This window comes from Sceloporus occidentalis, unplaced genomic scaffold (genome assembly GCF_023333645.1).
Source record: "Sceloporus occidentalis isolate IW3139 unplaced genomic scaffold, rSceOcc1.0.p SCAF_3, whole genome shotgun sequence".
NCBI lineage: Eukaryota > Metazoa > Chordata > Lepidosauria > Squamata > Phrynosomatidae > Sceloporus > Sceloporus occidentalis.
In genome coordinates, this window is record NW_028316983.1 from 212,529,001 (window position 1) to 212,550,048 (window position 21,048).

Below are 21,048 nucleotides of genomic sequence, written 5' to 3' on the forward strand. Positions count from 1 at the left end.
TGTGACCTTTTTGGCAGGAAACACTTCACTGCTGAGGCTTCAAGAGTAATACATCTGTACAAGTAAGTTGTGATATTTTTAGAGTAATCTTGGAGGAATGTCAGCGTTTTTTAGTACCCAATGGAGAAATTAAGGACATCAATTTGTTCCCTTTTAGTTTCTGTTTATCTGTATTTTTTAAAAAGTTATATGTCGTTGGCCTAGGGCTGTAACTGTTATATACAATAATAGATCCCCATGGATCACAGATGCATTGCAGATAGCAACAAATTCAGCTTTCCCCAGGATGAAAACATGTTGGGCATGTTTATTTTTTCATAAACAAACAATAAAACAAATATAACAAAATAATTTAATGAATTCTTTCCAATATACCAAATCTTCAATATTATTAAATTCCCTTTGTTTACACTGAAGTTTCTGTTACCTCCAGACTTAATTATATATCACTTCCTTCTGTAATCTATAACATAAGAAAAGCATATTTTTAGCAGTTTTATCTTGACTTCAGATTCAGTTTGACAAAGTGTGTTTCTAAGTCTCTCTGGTTCATTTATCTTAATTTAATTTACTTTAACCAAACTTTGTCAGGAGTTTATCACACAGGACGGATCCTGTGCAGAAACTTGATTTAAAGTAAAAAATCTACCAAAGCCACATGGCCAGAAGGAAAAGGTGCCAGCCTTTGAAAGCTTACACTATGCATATTGTGCATTTTGGTTTGCCCAATAAAGATCTCACTGTTTAGTGGATTTTTGATGTGTCTGGATTCACTACACCTGTGGTTCTCAATCTTTGTTCCTCCAGATTTTTTGGACACCAACTCTCAGAATCCCTTGAAAATGCCCATGCTAGCTAGGAATTATGGGACTGAAATCTAAAACAATTGGAAGATCACAGGTGGAGAACCGCAGCACTACATGATATGGTCTCCTGTTGTTGACAACAAAATGATAAATGACATTGACAAAGTGAACTCTGATTTCAGTGTGTGTATAGGAATTGCAAGTAGCATTAAAACAAGAAGAAAAAAAACCTGCACCAAATGTTTTCTTTCCTTAAAAAATTGGGGAGAAAATGAATACCTTCACCAGATGCCCAGTAAAAAGTAACATCACTAGAAAGATACCCCAAGCAGAGCATTCCCACTAAGGTGCCATTACTGAGAAAACTGTTTTGAGTCACCTCCTGCTTTACTGGCATATAGTTAAGGCCCATCAAATCATCATAATAAATAATAATAAAATTTATTTATACCCCGCCACTCTATTAAGATCGAGGTGGCTAACAACATTAAAACATTAAAATGCAATAAAATACATTGTGCCAGAAACTCACCCACCCATCATAACTGATAAATCATAATTGTAAACAATTACAATAAAACAATACCATTAAAATTATTAAAACAGACAAGACAGGGTAGTCAATGGGGGTGACTGAGATACTAATCTGGGAAATCAGGTCTTAGTCAGTGGGCAGGTTGCTGTGGAAGTAGGCACATTGGTCTCAAGGTGTGTAGGATAATATTTGCACCTTGAATTGCTTTCTGGAAGCCTATGGATATAAAGACCACATCAGTAATAAACTCATGAAAATGTGGAGCCTGGAGGAAAAACAATATTGGCATCTGTCATTAATCTAAGAAAATCTTGAACTGGTTTTGCAAGAATTCCCTGAGTTTTGGGGTTCTTCATCAAATGCTATTTTCATGTTGTTGTTCTTGTTTTATGCAGTTCTACTCACAAGGGTGTCTCTCTATCACCTTTCCATAATGTCCGAGCAGTTCTTGGGAACCTGGAAACTCATCTCTAGTGAAAAGTTTGATGAATATATGAAAGAACTAGGTAAGCAAGCCTATTTCATAGCAGAATAAAGAACATGATGGACATGTTGCCTGTAACAACTCATAAAAGTTTATTGTTTTTAACTGCCATCAAGTTGACCGAATTGTGGTGGCCCTATGAATGAGAGACCTCCATCATCAACATCCCGGCTCAGGTCTTACAGACTCCAGGCCATGGCGTCCTTGATTGAATCTATTCATCCGGAATATGGTCTTCCCCTTTCCCTAATGCCTTTCCCTAATGCCTTCTGCCTTCTGGAGTATTATTGTTTCTTCTAGTGAGTCGTGTCTTCTGATGATATGGCCATAGTATGACAGTCTCAGGTTAGTTATCTTAGGCCTGTTACAAGCTTCCAAAATAAAGCTGCTTCAGGTCTCTTTGGAGGTATGCTGTTTAAATGATGCATGCATCCTAAGAATCCAGAAGCTGCACCAAAGCTGCACTCCAGTGCTTAGGAATGGAGTGTGGCTTTGGCGCGACCTCTGGACTCTTAGGACCCATGCATCATTTAAATAGCATACCTCCAAAGAGACCCGAAGCAGCTTTATTTTGGCAGTCTGTAACAGGCATTGGCTTCTGGGAGAGTCTAGGCCTAATTTGCTCTAGGACCCATGTATTTGTCTTTTTAGTTGTCCACAGTATCCGCACCATGTTTCAACTGAGTTGATTTTCCGCTTACCTTTTAAATATAGTTAATTGGGTGTTTTTTTTAACAAAGGATCTGCAACTTATTACTTTGCTGTGAACCACATTGCTCAATGAGCATTAGAACCTGGACCTTCAAGTCCCAATCCAAAATTTTAACACACACACACGGGCTCATTTTCTCCCTTATCTTTAGGAGTTAGCTTTTCCCAAAGGAAGCTGGGAAGCTTAGCCAAGCCTAAGGTGATCATTACCATGGACAAAGATGTTACCACCATCAGAACAGAGACTGTCTTTAAAGTGAGTGAGATCTCCTTCAGACTGGGCCAAGAGTTTGAGGAAACAACAATGGATAACAGGCATGCCAAGGTAACTATTACTGTTTACTCTTGGAATTGTTCTCATGAGTTAAAAAGTGGAATATCTTGACAGCAGAATCTGCTAATAATCAGAACTTCACTTAGAGAAATATTTTGGCAAGGAAGAGGAAGTAAGTGACACTGATAGTTCATTTAGTAACAAGAAGGCTGAGGGAGAGTATTCTTTCAGAACTTGGACCAGTTACTGTGGAGGTTACAACTCTCAGAATTCCCCAGGCAGTAAGGTCACCGGGAGTTATACCCTTGTTGTTGTTAACTGCCCTTGAGTCGACCCTGACAGTCCTCCATTGCTCTGTTTAGGTCCTGCAAATTAAGGGCTGTGACCTCCCTGGTTGAATCTATCCATCTGGCATGCGTTCTTCCTCTCTTTCTACTACCATCTACCTTTCCTAGCATTATTGTGTTTTCTAATGAATCATGTCTTCTCATGCTGTGGCCAAGGTACGACAGCTTCAATTTGATCACCTTGGCTTCCAGGGAGATTTCAGGCTTGATACTGTATTAGCATTTCCTGGCTCCATTTCTTTTCGTAACCTTTTCCTTCTGCGATTTTTTAGAGCATAATAACGATGGATAGTGGTACACTGATTCAAGTGCAGAAATGGGATGACAAACATACTATTATGAAAAGAACATTAGTAGATGGAAATATGGTGTTGGTGAGTTTCTTTCCTTCATTTCATTCTGGAAAGTTATAACCAATGTTTTAAGATACTCAGTTCTGTGTATATATATATATATATATATATATGTCAGGCACTCAATATGGAGAATTCATTCATTTAGCCAAATAGTTATTATCTTATGTGAAGTAGAAGGCTTTCACTGCTGGCATCCATAGTTGATTGCTTGCTGAAGTGACTTTCCAGGCTCTCAGGATACAATTGAAAAGGTCACATCTTTATCTTTATTTATTTATTTTAAACACCCAGCATTGCCACTGCCGCTGCACTGCTGAGTTTCAGGGGCAGAGTAGTGAGAAAAATGGTTTTTCCCTTTGGAATTGCTGCCAGAATGCCAACATTAAGCAGGACAGTGGCAATGGTGGCAGCTTGGCATGAAGAAAAAAGCAAGTGAGGGTACTGGTATTGCTCATTACTGATTTAAATCCCACTAAGAACATTTAGAACACACACACACACTATCAAGTCACCTTTGAAGCCACAATCGTTGTCCAAAGTTCAGCTGTGGTTTCCAGCTTCCTTTTAGCAACAGATTATTTAAAAGGCAAACACTCTTACAGAGGCTACAATTTAAAGAGGAAGCTGGATGCTGGGGAAAGAGGAATTTCTTAACCTTTTTCAGCCTACCATTTCCTAATGAAGACAGAAGAGGCCAAGCCATCTTCAGCAAAGAAAAAAAGGCTTGAGAATATACTGTTATTCCTTTTTAGACTGCAACTTCATAAGTGGAACACTATTGACAACCAGTTCTCTACCAAAATGACAGTGGCCCAAATCCTGCATGGCTGAGCATAGCTATGCCTGATTCTGCTACAACTCTCCTGTCACTATCCTCAGGTCTCACTGTTGTGCCACAATAGCCTCCTTTCCTGGCCATTCTGTTACTGGTGAGGAGCAGTAGGACTGGAGAAACATCTGGCTATGTTCAATGCAGACCAAGGGTATCTTCTGCCGAAATTCACTGGACTCTTTCAATCCTCTGCATTCTCGTACATTCAACTGTCCTGATTATTCAGCTGCTTTAAAAATATCAGTTACTCTCTCCTCCTAGTACTTTCTCTCTTGGTCCTCAAGTTATTTCATTCACTGCAAACTGAATTCCAGTGCAAAAGTAGTTTGCACCTAGTTACCGCAGAGGAGAGGTCAAAATCTTGCCTTTCCTAGTATATTGCTTTGGCCACACATGGCCCATTCTTACCTGTGAAATGCTGGAGGGTATGCGCTCTCCACCAGCGATAGAATGGGGAGGACTGTTGCAGTACATCAGTGAGTCTGGGATCAGGGGTGGAGGTTTAGTGGTTGTGGAGGGTGGAAGAAAATACCAGCCTGAGCAATGACAAATACATGTACAGACAGGCATATGGTAGGCTTACACCTGCATATGTCACTGATAGGATAACAGCCACAGAGTGTTATTTGCCAAGAGGTCCAACTTTCTGGGAAAAGGTTGAGTTTACTCATCCAAAGTTCCAAAATCTGAAACTTTCCAAAAACCAAAACCTTTTTAGGGCCGGTTGAGATAGTGATACATTTGCTTTCTGATGGCTCAATGCAACAGTTTCATTCACAAAATTATTTTTAAAATATTATGTAAAATTACTTTCAGGCTATGTGTATAAGATCCATATGAAACATAAATGAATGTTGTGTTTAGACTTTATTATTTATTTATTTAGGTATTTATATCCCGCCCTTCAGCCCTAATGGCTATCAGGGCGGCTTACATTTATTATTATTTTTAACCAGACAGTTCCCTGCCCGCAGGCTTACAATCTAAAAGACACGACACAAAAGGAGAAGGGAATGGTGAGGGGGGAGGGGATCAGGTCCAGCATTCTTCTCTCCCTCTGAGGCCTGGACCAAGGCAGATGGACCGGAGGGAGGGCTCTGCTTCTTTCAGGCAGGCCTGGTGGAGCTCGCCTGCCTCTCTCTCCCAGATGGTGGCTGAAGGGAGGGCTGGTCCTCTTCGAGGAAGGCAGTTGGAGCTCACCTGCCTCTCTCTCCCAGATGGACCCCATCTCAAAGATATCTCATTATGTACATATATGCAAATACAGATATTCTGATTTTTTAAAAAGAAAATAAAAAATACTTCTGGTAATTTTGCTGTCTTTTTATTAGCTGTGTCCAGTAAGATTTTTGAGAGTTCCAAGATTTCCTCTTCAAAATCTTGATTTTTTTGATCTAATTTAAATCTTTCTTTAATCTGAAGGTATAGATACCAATGCATCTTTGGGTCCAGTTGCTTTAATGCCTCTATAGGTTTCATTTTGTATTTATTAAAATTTCTTAGAAATTTGGAACAAGAGAAAGAACCCGTTACAGATACAATTATAAAATGGGCATCAGACCTAGGGCATACCATAGACATGGATAGTTGGAAACTAGCTCAAGAAAAAACATAGGAATTTACAAAATCCCAAAATCTTCATGAAAATTTCTGGAAAATGGAACATGGACCCCTAACAAAATAGCTAAAATTTATAAAACAGGACCAGGAACATGTTGGAAATGCGACAATGCACCCGGAACTTGGATTCACATTTGATGGAAATGTCCAAAATTAAAATTCAATTGGAAAACTATACACAGAAAAATCAAAAATTTGCTGCAGGTTAATTTTGAAATGAGACAGGAAACGTATTTGTTAAATATGCTAGATAAGGTTCCTACACAAATTAAGATTAAGTACGGAAGAATTTTACTTTATTTAATAACAGCCGCCAGAATTACACTTGCTCAGTTTTGGAAAAATAACGAGATACCTGATTCGGAAATTTAGTGGGGGAAAGTTTTGGAAATGATGGAGATGGACATACTAAAGGGTCATTTATCTCACAAAGATATTACAGTAATAGAAGAAGAGTGGGACCTGATACTGGTATATTACATGAATAGGCAATAAAGGGTAAGATAAGATAAATGCAACTAATGTAATATTACTGTTTAATATACTTATTGATTAGAATTATACTTCGAGAATACAAGAAAACAATCAGAAAGGGGAAAAAGAGAAGCGGGAAAAGTCTATGTACGAGGTTGAGAGTTGATTTCAGAGTAACTAGGGAAGTACTTTATATTTCAATGTATTGTCTGACACCGAGAAAAGGCTCATACCCTTAATACGGTGTAATGAAGAGCTGTTTTAAGCTTTTTATGTATATAATTTTTTTAATAAAAAAAAGGAAAAAAAGAAAAAATGCTTCTGGTACCAAGCATTCTGGATAAGGAAAACTCAACCAGTATTAGAAAAAGCTATGATGGATTAGTCTGAAAGCTTATCTATTCAAACATTCTATTGACATGGTGACTGCCTGACACCTGTGGAAAACCCAGCTGTAGAAAATGAGTACAACCTTATCATTTTCTTGGCACAGAGAGGCATGTTTTAACTGTCTCCAGCAGTTCATTATTCTAACCTCTGAATTTATGTAATTTCCCCTTTAAAACATTCTGATTTGGCTAGGATTGCCACAGTCTGATTATACAACCAAACATAAAGGAGACTGGCTGAATATCCACTCCTCATTGTGAGTGGCAAGACCACCACAAGCAAAATCTCATACTTCACGGGAACAAAAGAGATCACCACTCATTATTGTGAAATGGCTGCACAGTTAATACTACAATCTTTTTTCTCCTCTGCTAGGAATGTACCATGAATGATGTTATCTGTACCAGAGTCTACGCACGAATGTGAAGTTATTCCCCTCCATTTCAGGTTAAATTTACCTATCGGTTATTAGTTAAGTATTAAAAGTTCGAGATGGTGCTTTTTTGTGGAAATGAATAAAGACTTACCAAAGTATTGTCACTGTGAAATGTTTTCAAACCAATCCTGGGCATTCCTTCTCTAGGGACATTATTAGATCATAGCACCTATCAGCCTCAGCCAATAGTGAGAGATAATAATGAGAATCACAAATAGGGACATGGCCCTTGGGCCACCATACAGTGGGAACCCTCTTCCATGCTTTAGAGGACAAAATGGCAGAAGTGGTCCCTCTGTTTATGTCTTACCTTTGGGCAGTAAGTTGTGTCACAGCCCAACATCTTCTGGAGGGCCCCATAGTCCCTATCCTATTAGGAGTATCTAAATATTTTCCCATCTTTTGCAACACTTCTAACTATAGTAATCAAATGACTTATTACAATTGGGCTGCAAGATTTATAGAAACTATTATGCTTCTGTTAGTGTATATGTTGTCACCACACTGAAGTGCAGTAACAAATCTATAGGAACATTTTTCATTGATGTGATGAGCACACTAGAACCCCTCAATGCAAACCAAAGTTAAAGTGGCTCCTGCGCAGTTATGATCCCTCCCCATAGATTGTGGTGCCAGACTTGATTAGAACTGTAGTCTGACAACATCAGGAGGATTATACATTTCCTGTCTGCTTTATACAATAAAAGAATTTGAATACACCTGTGTGAGTTCAATTAGCCTTATATGAGATTACTAGCTGGTCTTACCTGAATTGCATTCCCTGTTTCAAGATTTTATAATATTTTTCATTTTGTTACTATCTTCCAAATATGTCTATGGTCCAAAACACATTGTATAAATAATCCAGTTTGAGACTGTTTTAACTGCCCTGGCTCAATGCTAAGGAATTCTAGGAACTGTAGTTTTGTGAGACATTTAGCTTTCTCTGTCAGAGAGCTCTGGTACCACAAACTACAATTCCCAGGATTCCATAGCATTGTGCCAAGGTAGTTAAAGTGGTCTCAAACTGGATTATTTCTGCAGTGAATTTTGGACCAAAATTGCATGTATCTAGCCATTGATACAAAAGAAGAAACATGAAGGAGTTTAAGATTTTTATTAAATATTCAACATCTGGATGGCTGTTTGAAGAGTCTTGTGCTAAAAGATTAAAATGTTAAGAGTCCTTTGGCAGTATGGCAAAGGTGGTCTTCAGTATCTGGTAAGATCAAACAGCATTATGACTCTAGATTTCAGGTGCCTTTGTCAAGCCCGCTTATACTGTCTTTTAGAAATGGCACTTCCTATAATTAATTCCTAAAATAGACAAAAAAAGAAAGAAAGAAAGAAAGTAGGTTATCTGTACTATATCTGTTAACATTTTTGAGCATTCTGTCAGACTTTAATAGTAGTTTTTTTTCTTTAAGAATTTTGAACGGCTTCATTGTTCAAAAACCCCAAGCAGTTTACAATTATAAAATGATTTAAAATAAAACAAATCTATATCACAGTATAAACAAGTTATGGTAAGGAAGTTATATCTTCATTGTTGGCTGGCACACTCCACACTAGAAGCATTACCAATCTTAGTTGTGAGATTATTTCATGTAAGAGGTGCCCAAACAGAGTAGGCCCTCCTCTGTACTTAGCCAAATGAACTTTGATTAACAGGGCCTAATAAGTTAAACAGAGCCTCCCCATGACAGTATAAAGGCTTGATGTTCATAATGTGCAAGGGACATGCTCCATATTTGTGTCTATTGACTCTTTGTTTCCTGGAAACATACTACAAATTGGCAGCAATGGCTTGTGGACCATGGGCCACCACTTTGTTCCTCCAGAATTCAGTGGGAATAGCTAGAGTGTCATTAGGGGGCAGGAGGGGGGTTTCAGACCATACCAGGTGACACTACTCCTCCTCAAACGTCTGCCTTTTGGTACAAATGGATTGTGACATCCCCCTGTATTCTTTTAAAACCCTAGAGCTCAGGAGAAGAGAAGGCATGCATGGGGTGAGACTCAGTAGGAGAAGAAAGAAGAGGCCCAGGGTTTATTTGTCTTTTTAATTTACTCTTTAAATTTTCTTTTTAAAATCCTATCTTACCTAATTTTCACTTTAATCTCATGAAACTTTGCAAATGGAAATATATTTAGGTTGTGCTTACGATACAGTAATTTAAAGGTATGTTTTCAATTTTGTTTATATCACAACTACTGCTATTACATTCAATGATACACAGGAATTACAATTTCTGAGTAACATTAGTACTGTACAAGAAACATTACTAAGGATTCTGTATGGTATGGTATGTGAGAAGGTCAATGGGGGGTGGGTGGGTGACACCATGAGTTACTGCACTGGGTGACGCCAGCCCTAGTGACACCACTGGGAATACCAAAAGATCCTCCATTTTTGTTATATGTAACTGTTTTCATTAACTGAAATCAGAGACCATAAAAATATATCCATACTTCCATATAGTCATAGTATTAAATCTTTCCTACCCTGGAAAATATTTTAAGCAAAAAACTTAACTTTACTAAATACGTTCCTTCCGGATTTTCTTTTTTCTTACATACTTACTTCAGAGAAATGCACATTAAATATTACATATGGCCAAACAATGTATCTTAGATATCATCCTGGCTGATTCACACAATTTTCTGGAAGGACTCCAGAAAAAGTTATCATCCTATTTGTAAACATTCCTTCTCCTGTTTGTTTGCCCCCCCCCTTCCTTTTTCCGCTTTAACCAGAAAAGGCAAAAAAGATAGAGTAGTTGTATAAGGCTTTTCTTTCTGGAATCACTCAGAGCATTCCACATGTAAACCCATGCTCTGAAACTACTTGGAGTTTTCTTACGTACCTCCACCATGGTGCCATACACCAGCCGTCTCCTTATTAGAGTTTTTTCCCCAAGCCAAATCTGCACATGTAGCAGGGATCCATCCTTCTCCATGGTCACAATACTCTAGAAAAGTATAAGCCAAGATCCTACATAATCAAGCATACATTGGAAACACCTACCATATATACTCATCTATAAGTCGATAAAATCGATACCAAAAAAATTACCCCCCAAATCTGGGCTCATTTACAGATAAATATGGTAATCCTACTTAGAGGGGGGATGTTGGTGGTGGCTCTTTGAGATTTCTCTGCCATGGCAAGGAGAGCAGCAGGGTGCTTTAAAAAAGCAACAACAACTGATCTCTCTGTCTTCACCATGCCAGAGAAATCTCAAATAGAGTGGGAGAGAGGGAAAGTTGGTGCTTAGTCTGTTGGGGGAGAGCATCCTTTTAAAGGAAAAACTGATACACACATCCCAATTGGAATTTTGCTGATGAGGCAGTGAAGTGGATGGATTGCATTTTTACTTCCACGAAGGGGAGAAAGGTATTAAAATAATACAGTGGGTCAGTAGAACTATGTACATTATCTTTGTATTGCTGGAGCCATTTGCTGCCCTGCCTCAGGCAGCAATATATCTTGGCCTGGCCTTGAGCTGTACAATGGGCCCTTCTGATTGGCAGGGGTTCTGTTCTGGATTCCCCCCACCCTGTGGATGGCAAAAACCATGGGACCTCAAGTCCTGCGGTTTTCAATGGCGGTGTATGTGAGTGCAGCCACTCTCCTGTAACTGTTTGCATGCGCAGCCATTGAAGTCAATGGAACTTGCTGTCCGCAGATGCTCAAATCTGTGGATGGCAAGCCCGCCGTCGGGTGGGAGTGCTGTATTTAGCTTTAAAGCTGCTGATGCAGCAAGAACGTGCTGCTGTCCATCACAGTCAGCATTTGCTACTTTTCCCCCCTCTTGCTCTTCCATAAAACAGTGTAGATCAGAATATATTATTCTCTCATTGTTCCCCTTTGAAAATGGTGAAAATAAGAATGGTTATTGCATCATAAATACTTGTTTAAATGGGGGAGGATTCCACAAAATATTCTGGGTAGGTCAGGAGCTTCTGGTAGTCTCCATTCCTCATCTTCCAGAATATCCTGGGTGCTGGACATGTAACACCAGAGTGTGATCAAGATGGCAGAAGTTATTAATGAGAAAGGACGGATAAGCTAGGACAAGCTGCAGCAGTTTGCTTCTGCCTGAACCTCCTGGAAAGGACAAGATTTTATACTCTCCTCTCTGCTGAGTTATGGAGCGCAAACTACTTTCACACTTTGAACTCAGCATGCAGCAACTGAAGTAAGCTGAGGGCAAAATGGAAGGAGGAGAGAAAAGAGGGCATTTTAGAAGAGGCTGGAAAGCAGGGCAACAGCGGATTAATTGGGTTTGTCCCTGTAAAATTAAGACAGTTGGATGACTTGCTGTTTCAAAAACAGGCACTGAAGAGAGACATGTCACTTGTCGGCCATGTATTACTCATGTCTGCTTCACACTGGGATAGCTTTTGCAATCACTTTTAACAGATGAAATCCCGAAAAATCCTTGCAACACTTACCTTGGTTTTCCTGTTATCTGCTGTGATCTCCTCAAACTCCTGGCCCAGCTTGAAGGAGATCTCTGTTTTTTTGACAGGGTTCTCCATTTTGATTTTCATCCACACACCCTTTGTACGGATAGTTAGTCTAGGCTTGGGCAAACACTTCAGATCCCTTCTTGTGATGTCCACATCCTTTACTGGCATATTGATATCCACATCGCTAGGTGCTCACATCAACAACGAAAAGGAAAAGGAAGAAAAGGTGGTGATAGGGAAATATATATATAGCAGGTTTAGCAAATCTAAAGCAAGCTGGGAAACACAGGGATATGGAGAAAGGAAAATGAAGGAAGACTGACACTTCAACATTAGGAATAGCCCTGCTCCTTCTTCAGTAAGTGAAGGTTGCTACAGATAAAGTTTCCATCACATAATTATGTGTCATTTGGAGCCATACACTACATGGCTAAACCACAGTCATATGGTCCTCAAATTGTTGAACTGCAATTCCCAACATTCCTTATCAATAGCTATGTGGAAAAGAATGCTGGGAGCTGCAATCCAACAATTTCTGGAAGGCTTTGCATTTTCCCCTCCTTCTTTAAACATTATCTGTAGTAGGTATTAGCCTTAATATGGATGGTACATGTCCGCTGTAGAGCAATGTTTCCCCACCCAGACTGCACTCCTGCAGCTCTCAAAGCTCCCTGACAGTTTCCCCAAGAACCTGAAACCTCCCATTTAAATTTTTGGTGCAATTATCAGGCAAAAACCACCCAAAGCCTCCCAAAAGTTTGAAAATGCATAAACCCCACCCAAATCCCCTCTACCTCTAAAATCTCCTAAAAAGAAAAAGATACAACACAAAATTACACAACATTCCAATCACTATTTTGGAGGGGGAACAGAAGGAAAAGAAGACATTTTTGTGTTCTCATAAAGGAGGATGTACCTATAGAAGATTCCATGGATCATTTGCCTCCAGCCATAGCTAGTTGCCCACCCTGCTCTAAAGCAAAGGTAGGAATCATTTGGTCCTCCAGATGTTTGTGAACTACATCTCTCAGTGTTCCACATCATTGGGTATGCTAGCTAAAACTGCTGTTTCATTATTAAGTACGGGAGTTGACAAAGTGACTGATGTGATTTGAGATTGATAAATAACAGTCCTGATGCACATCAGTACCGTTGTGCATTGGACATTGACTTGGGAGTGCTGATATGCACCAGGACCCTTTTGCCAGTATTCCATTATGCCTTTTTGCAGTTCACTAACATTTCTTAGCACTTCTGTTACATAGATAATACATATATAAAGTTATGCAACACAGCACATAATAGAGATTCTGGCCTTCTTAATTTGCATTCTAATTATGCAAATTCATTGCATTGATACCTGCATTTTTTTCAGCCTTGATACTACAGTTGGCCCTCAACTCTTATTGGAGTTAGGGGTGTGGGATCCCCATAAAAGTGCAAAAACAATGAACATATTATTTTTATTTTTTACTGAGCATACTATTTTTATTACCTGAGAGAACACTTCTCCAGGCATTCTGGGTCCTCTTGCATGATTCTGTGGTCCACTTCTGCCTGACATTGACCACAGAATTGTCCTGGAGGACATAGAAAGGCCTACAGAGAACATGTAGTTTTCTGTCCCATTTAGGCCAGCAGCGGAAGTGAGGGCAAATACAGTAATCCATGAATAATCAAATCTGTGAACACTTAACTTGTAAATGTGATGGAAGACTGGATTTTTATAATAACTACCATACTCTTCTGAAAGAACTAATATAGAGTGATGTTTAAAGTGCTAACTTGGAACAGAGAGATCCAAATTCAAATTCCTGCTTGGTCATGGAATTTACCAGGTGTCCCTGGATTATCACTGTCTCTTAGCAAATCTACCTTGCAGGGTTATTGGGGGACGAGTAGCAAAAGCAGATTAATGTAAAACAGCCCTGTGTTTTTCACCTGTGAAAATATTTAATATTAAACATTAATCACCACCATATTTTGTCAGGCACATAACTTTTAATACTGTTATTGGCAGAGGGTTTTTTTGTCATTTGATTGGCAAACAAGTACAGATCACCTAGAACAGTGATGGTGAAACTTTTAGAGACCGAGTGCCCAAACTAAAAGGTCTTCCGGTACTGGGTGTTACCCAGTGCTGGGGCAGGACTTCTGCCCTCTGAGGGGGGACGGACTTCTGTGGTAAGGCTTCTTCAATTGCCCTCCCGGGCCTTCAGCTGCCTCTCCAGGGACAGCTGAAAGCCTGGCGGAGTGAGGGGAAGAAGAGGAACAGGCGCGTGCCTCTTCTGTCTCCTCCCTTACACTGTCCCCGGCCTCCACCTGCCTCAGGAGAGGCAGCTAAGAGGCTGGGAAGGGTCAGGAAGGAAAAGAAATAGGTGTGTGCCTCTTCCTCCTCCTCCCTTCACCACGTGCCAGGGAAAATGGCATCACGTGTCATCAGTTCGCCATCACAGAACTAGAACATGAAAACAACTGGAATGTATAACTCAATATGTTATAAATTCACTAAATTTTTGAGCATTTTAGCTTAACTCACTAGAGGACTGAGAAGTACAGCTGTTTAATCCATTCAACATAGCGCTGAATACATTGCTGTTCATTAGAGAAGATGACTCTTCCTCAGACAGGTTCAGTGAGACAGGAAGACCTAAGGAGGAGATGGTTTAGAATTGAATTCATCACATGTCTCTGTTAGTGGCCAGGTTAGTCTGCTTTCTGTATCATTGTCACCTTGATTATTGACAATTCTGGAGAGCCCAGCAAAACAACAGCTGGGAAGCAACTGAAGGAATGAAAGGAAGAAAGAAACGGAGTCTTTCTCTAAAGTGCACTTCTCACTCTCCCTTTCCACGTCTCACGTTGTGACACCACTGCTCCCTGTCTTGCACCTTCCATCATCTTATGCCTGCCACTCACCTAATGCATCTCTTATCCTTCTTTTCTTCCTCTGGCTTGCTTCATTTTCCCCTGTGCTATTTTCCTTTTCTGCTGGAGCTACAGCTTCACCACTAACCTTCTCTTCCTTTCTCCTTGTTTCACTTCATGCTACTGCCTCTTCTTTAAAGTAGCAGCAGCAGCAGCTCCACAAAGTTGCCAGTGATGCTTTACACCAGTGATTCCCAAACTTTAGGTGTTGTGGACCTCAACTCCCAGAAGCCCCAACCAACTTGACCAACAATCAGGAATTCTGCTTGAATTCTCCTCATTTAGCTACAGATTAAAAAAACAAACAGGAGAATTTCTAGGCAACAAATTGGAAATTCGTTGATCCTGTTGCAGTATGGATGTGATTCTGAGTTGCTTATGGAACCACAATTTGTCTTCTTAGTAAGGCCAACCTCTTTGTTCTCATGAACTGAGATTGCTGTTAGATCCATTCTAGTGTGCTTGGAAGCTAAGTACTGCATCCAGAAAAACTGTAGTAGCAAAATACTCATACCTGTCTTAGCTCTACTTCTGTCCAAGACCTATACAGTACATAGTATCTCGGCACTTTAAGCCCCCAAAATTCTCATTCTCAAAACTGAGATTCCCATAGTAAGAAAATATCACAAGGCAGGCTACTACAGTACAAGTGGGAATTAATAAATAATTTTATAAAACATTTTCTCATGTTTTCATAGTAGCAGTCTGTACTAGATGCAATTTATTCAGACTGGAAACAAGACGCCCTGCTGCATAGGCTGCAAGACAATCACCTTACTAAATTCCTGAGGGTTTGTTCTCTGACAAAATATTCCTTTGATGTAGAATGGCATAATAAGGCATATTGGCTGCAATCTACAGCCAATTTCAAGGGCTGTGATAGTATGTATAGCTATAGGATAGTATAGCTATAGGAAGCCACTAACTAGGAATTAAGTCCAGTAGCAAGTAATCTCTTACTACATCATCTGGATGCATGGTAAAAAGAATTATGACAGTAATATAGATTGTCAAAAATCCTCATGATTAAGCACTTTGAATACTAAACTCAGAAAGTACCAGATTTTACTTCTTGCTTAAGGCATCTGCCTGAGTTTAGGTTTTGTTTCAGAGTCAAAATTCATGTAGACTTTGAATTCGTTATCAGGAATGGGATGACAAAATTCAACCTCCAAAATGGAGTCTGAAGTGGTAAAAATAGAGAGTGGGGACAGGAAAAGCAGGTTAAGTGGTAAAGCAGGTTCAGTGGTAGCCCTTTCTCTTAAAAGAAGCCATTATTTTGTTATTTGGTGACATAGTAGGTTCATTTGTTTTATGTTAGACATTTTGCTGCCTGACATAGAGTAGCAAAATGTTTTCATCTCCAATTCAGATTCAGGTGCATAACAGCAAAGTTATTTTAGCAACCTGTGACAGAAACTCAAAAAACCTTCCCTGCCTCCTGTAGTAAATATACAGCCATAAGACATTAACTGAAGAATCTGCTGTCCTTTAATGATAGCTTGATTCTGCTGCCCCAGGTAGTTGCCCCATTCAGTCTAATGGCAGGGCTGGCCTTGGTGGCTGTTCACATAACTACATGAAAAATCACAATGGGTATGACATTTACAGGCTCCCCTTTTGATGTTAGAAGCTTTTTCTCTTGTCATAAGCATTGAAGTCCCCCCTCCACATTGAAAAAGCTACTTAGGAAGCATTTCTCACCATAAAATGTCACATTTAATTTCCCATCATCTTTCAAATAAGACATAAGCTCCCAGGTTCCTACAAATCGTTCACACATCTTGCATACCATACAGTTTAAAAGCACTCCTTGGAAGTAGCCAACAACAAAAAAAAAAGTGGAATTTAGAGAACAAAGAGACAACACCCCTCCATATTTTAAAGGGCTTCCAGGCCATGTGACCTGACCAAATCAGCAAAGTAAAATGCTATAGCTATTCTAATACACTCATTTTGGATAATAGTACTTAACTCTGTCTTTACTATGTACCTTTACACAATGTTTGAATAATCTAGTAGCAACAGTGTGCATGAATATTTTCACCAAAAGTTGTTTTTTAAAACTAAAAGTTAAAAGAAGACAACTAGGATAGGTTTCTACTTTTTTGAACCCCCCCCCCCCCCCAGCATATTCAGTTTCTTACCCTGATACTGCAATTACTTGTGGATGAAACTGTAAATACATTAGTTCTGCCAATGTCCTATGTTTGGCTCAAACAAATAAATATGATGAAGCATATTTTCTAGCACATGATGAGAAATATTTCAGGGTACTGAGCTAGTAAAGAAAATGACCCGGAAGAGAAAATGTGGTTAGTATAGGTCATATATGAAAGAAATTATGTGCATGCACTAAACTTCAAAAGTAATGTTATTAAATATTTGCATTTCATTCAGAATGTGTTAATGAGGAGTTTCTTCTTCATTTAAATATGAATCTAGATTGCCAGTTGGATTCATGTTTATATTTTTTAAAATATAATGCATTTCTCTGATTTATGAGCACACTCTTGATCAGTTACACCTGTTACAGGGAAAGCAACCAGCTGTCCACACAATAAAAGAAGATTCTCCTGTTTTAAATCAGGTGTCCCCTGTCAAAGAAGGAAAAAACCTCACACTTGGGAAAGTGCTGCAGTATGAAATGTACAAAATTAAGGCATTTTATAGAAACATAAAGCTATAGGTGGAAGAACAACCTTTGTGTTGCTCTTATACACATCCTTCAAACTTCAGCATTTTTTGGCCAGACATTCTGAAACTGCTTCTGGTTTATATGATATTAATATAGAAAATCCTGGTGGAGTTTTTGCAGGATGTTTTCACTTGTCACAAACTCATAGAATCTTGTTGCAGAAAATGGGCCATAGGCACAGCTAGTAGAAATTTCTTGCTTAGGGATGAAATGAGTTACCATCTGGGTAAGATGTGGCTTCCATATGTGTTGTTGGACTGCAGCTCTCATCATTCCTGTGCTGCATGGCAGGGGGTTGGAATGGATTATGCTTGTGGTCTCTTCCAATTCTAGGATTCTGTGATCAAAAATTCTATGCAGTCCAGTTACATCTAACAGGCCAGATATTTCCTATTCCTCTATTAGGTGTAGAGAGGTTGCTTTGCTTCAGGTGCAGATGCTGTAGGAGCACCAAAAATGTACTGGATGATACTGGAGGATGCTACATGGTTTGACCGAGGCCGTTTAAATTATGTTACTATCCTTAGGTGTTGTGGAGGATGCAGTCCCATTGCCAGGTAAGATCCAACAATCACTCCTCACATGGAAGGTGTACCATTTTATATTTCGCTTCCAAGAGCAAAATGCCTTGGGGCAACTGTAACTAAGCATAACTTTGGGGGTTTGAATTTGGAACCATGTGCTGACATTTGTACCAAGAAGCAAGGCATGGGCAGCCAAGGATCTACAGACTATCCTGTAGGACTGTTGCTCCAGTTAGTCTCTGTATTAAGGGAACTTGCCTGTTGTCATGTCTGAAGGGAAAACTGGTGGTCCTGGGGGCTTCTAGAAACACAACTGATCTTGTTTGGAATCCATTCTTCCATGTGTTCACACATTCATTCATTCAAAATGCTGCCTGCTTTTAATAATAATAATAATTTGTTTTATTTATATACCGCTATTCCAAAGATCATAGCGGTGAACAGCAAGTAAGCTAATTAGCAAGTAAGCTAATTTGCCCCCAACAGTCTGGGTACTCATTTTAGCGACCTCGGAAGGATGCAAGCCTGAGTCGAGCTTGGGCCCTTTTGCTGGTCTTGAACTCGCAACCTTGTGGTTTTGAGTGAATGGCTGCAGTACAGGCATTTAACCACTGCGCCACCAGGGCTCCTCATTAAAACCTCATTAAAGACATATCTCTTCTGGCAGGCCTGCCCAGTCAATTTTAAATCATGACTTTTAAATTACTATATTTTATTATTTTTTTAAAAGAATGTATTATATGAATGTATTTTAATCTGTTGGTTTTATGTGTTTTCTTTTGTGTTTTGTATTTTAAAATGTTGTACCCTACCTTGAGCCTTGAGGAGAGGTGGGAAAGAAATAATAATAATAATTATTATTATTATTTCAGCCAGTGGTAATAGTTCAGAATGTGGAAAAGTGGACAGAGGGACCCACACAGAGCTCATGGGCTGTGTGTTATCCGTCCCAATCTACTGATCAAAAGTAGCTTTTCTTGCATTTCATTCCTTTCCTAGCCCTTACATAGAGATGCCTTTTGCCTGCAAAACATGCTAATCAGTGGTTCTGATTAGTTTTCTTACACAGCGAGAACCAAGCATTTTATTAATATAAGGAAGTCACAAATTGTGTGGATCTAATCCGGCATATGATGATGATGCTTATTGTTGTTGTTATTATTATTTGTGAGCCACCTTGGGTCCCTTTCTGAGAGAAAGGCAGCATAACAACAAAATAATAAATGAATAAATAATTGTAGTTGATGCTTATGAGATAGAAAGGGTTAATTCTGCAGTTAGCATATAGAATTGCTTGTGGAGTTCTCTGTGTGGCTCTCGCATGTCTAATCTTTGCACTAAGCCCTTTTCCAAAGCAACTCTTAAAGGACAGAGAAGGGAGGTGGTACCAGCAAGTCCTATGCACAGCGGGATTAAATTCATGATTATCAGTCAACTTTGGGTGGGAAAAGATGTGGGCCTCTTAAATAACATTAGAAGAGTGAGAATGATGTGTCCATCATTTTACTTAGGCACACTCTTGATTTAGTGACAAAGAAGGTCAAACCATTGCTTTCCTTTATGTGCCAATTTTAAAAATTATATTTGTAAAATATTTGGTCATGTCTGCATATGAAATCTGTGGAGGAAAAATAGGTTTGACATGTTATGTGGAAGCAGAGCAATACATAAAGATTCAGTGTTGGCTAATCAGGGGTGACTATAGGCCAAGTCAACTTATAGACAGGAAGGAACAATACTGGCTGTGAAAAACTGCTATCACTGAAGAAACATAAACTTCCCAGAACAACTCTTGATCACCATCTGATGGCCAAGCTACACACAACGTTCACCAAATGAACACAGTAAAGGGCTCATCCAGACTAAAAAGTCTGAGATTTATTGCTGTTCTTTGTGATTTTGTGTATGTGTGTGTTGTGTGTCGGCAAGTCATTTCCGACTTATGGCAACCTCTGATTATACTGGGAGCTGATAGAAAATATTATGGGATAAACAAAACTTGCATGGATCACTGACATACAACTGGAAAGAACAGGAACAAAATCTAGGACTTTGGCCCCATACAGACAGGTCAAAATAAAGCTGCTTTGGGTCACTTTGGAAGTATGCTGTTTAAATGATGCATGCGTCCTAAGAGTCTGGAAGCCACGCCAAAGCCACGATTCAGTCCTAAGGACTGGCGCGCAGCTTTGGTGCAGCTTCCAGACTCTTCGGACTCATGTATCATTTAAACAGCATACCTCCAAAGTGACCCTTCGTTTTTTTTAATCAGTTTGCCTGCTTTGACACATATTTTTTTTAAAATACACATGGCTTCCAAGTCAAAGCCATAGTAGCCTTAGAACAGTTGAGAAGAATGGGGGAATCTTAACACTTCCCTAACAAAAAATTATCAGAGGCTATATGCATTTCAAAGGCAGCTCCAAGAGGCATTGGGGAAAACAGCCATATACGATTGGTTTTAGAATCCTTCCTTCTATCCCTACCACCCAAAGTTGTTCTTAACATTGCTGAAAATGAAGGTGTGTGTCAGCTCTAATATGGGGTAGAGCAAGGAAATCTGCTTCACAGATATTGCTGGATATTTCTACAGGAGATAGCTGTATGTGTTCCACGGAGTGTAGTTGGTGTGATGGTTGAGGGCATTGCTCTCCAGAATGAAATTTTTCTTCAGTCCCCAAATTTCTAGCATTTGAGTGAGGCACTGAAAACAACATACACTTAGAATTCTTATGGTTGCTGTGTTCACAGTTCCTTGATAATTCCTTAGTAATTTTGCTTGCCCTTTTCTTGGGGTGTCTAAACCTTATTTCTAGTTAATGGAATGCTAGAAATTTAGAGTGAAGCAAAAAAATTATTTAGAGGGCAATGCCCTCCTTTTGCCCTACCCTCTGTAGCTACACCCCTGATGTGTCCTGCGAACCTCACTGACAATGAGAAAATGTTGAAATAAGATTTTATTGCCAACCAAATAGGCTTCTCTATGTTTACTGAAGGATAGTGCCCTCCTGTTCTTTGCTGCAGCCAGTGAATGTCTTAGGCTGGCTCTAGCGAATTGGTTATTTGGTCTCAAATTGTCAGGACACCCATATTTAATAAAAGCCACTTACATTCTTTGGGATTGGATGGAAATTGTAGATTTAGCAATCCAAAATAA

The 21,048-nt window shown here is 39.3% G+C and overlaps 2 protein-coding genes across 2 annotated transcripts; one reads left to right on the forward strand and one right to left on the reverse strand.

Annotated features, from left to right (window-relative positions):
• The first annotated feature begins 10 nt into the window (after positions 1 to 10).
• On the forward strand, positions 11 to 7,328 carry LOC149317450 (myelin P2 protein-like). Its single transcript, XM_089518914.1, has 5 exons — positions 11 to 62; positions 1,737 to 1,847; positions 2,689 to 2,861; positions 3,430 to 3,531; positions 7,205 to 7,328. Exons 2-5 carry the CDS (start codon positions 1,775 to 1,777, stop codon positions 7,253 to 7,255), a joined length of 399 nt encoding a protein of 132 aa, XP_089375040.1. The 5' UTR covers positions 11 to 62; positions 1,737 to 1,774; the 3' UTR covers positions 7,256 to 7,328.
• A 1,203-nt stretch (positions 7,329 to 8,531) lies between these two features.
• Positions 8,532 to 17,589, reverse strand: LOC149317451 (myelin P2 protein-like). Its single transcript, XM_089513294.1, has 5 exons — positions 17,499 to 17,589; positions 16,374 to 16,481; positions 11,724 to 11,932; positions 10,133 to 10,237; positions 8,532 to 8,582 (listed from the first exon to the last, which is right to left on the reverse strand). The coding sequence occupies exons 1-5, from the start codon at positions 17,587 to 17,589 to the stop codon at positions 8,532 to 8,534; spliced, it is 564 nt and encodes a 187-aa protein (XP_089369420.1).
• Positions 17,590 to 21,048: the final 3,459 nt, after the last annotated feature.

Excerpts from the sequence above, each read along its gene's own strand:
- LOC149317450 (XM_089518914.1), top strand. The coding sequence starts at position 1,775 with ATGTCCGAGCAGTTCTTGGGAACCTGGAAACTCATCTCTAGTGAAAAG. Across the intron at positions 1,848-2,688 it reads TGAATATATGAAAGAACTAG|GAGTTAGCTTTTCCCAAAGG; the intron begins GTAAGCAAGCCT and ends CCTTATCTTTAG. Across the intron at positions 3,532-7,204 it reads TAGATGGAAATATGGTGTTG|GAATGTACCATGAATGATGT; the intron begins GTGAGTTTCTTT and ends CTCCTCTGCTAG.
- LOC149317451 (XM_089513294.1), bottom strand. The coding sequence starts at position 17,589 with ATGGTAACTCATTTCATCCCTAAGCAAGAAATTTCTACTAGCTGTGCC. Across the intron at positions 10,238-11,723 it reads CAGATAACAGGAAAACCAAG|AGTATTGTGACCATGGAGAA; the intron begins GTAAGTGTTGCA and ends ATACTTTTCTAG. Across the intron at positions 8,583-10,132 it reads TGTATGGCACCATGGTGGAG|GAATTAATTATAGGAAGTGC; the intron begins GTACGTAAGAAA and ends TGTCTATTTTAG.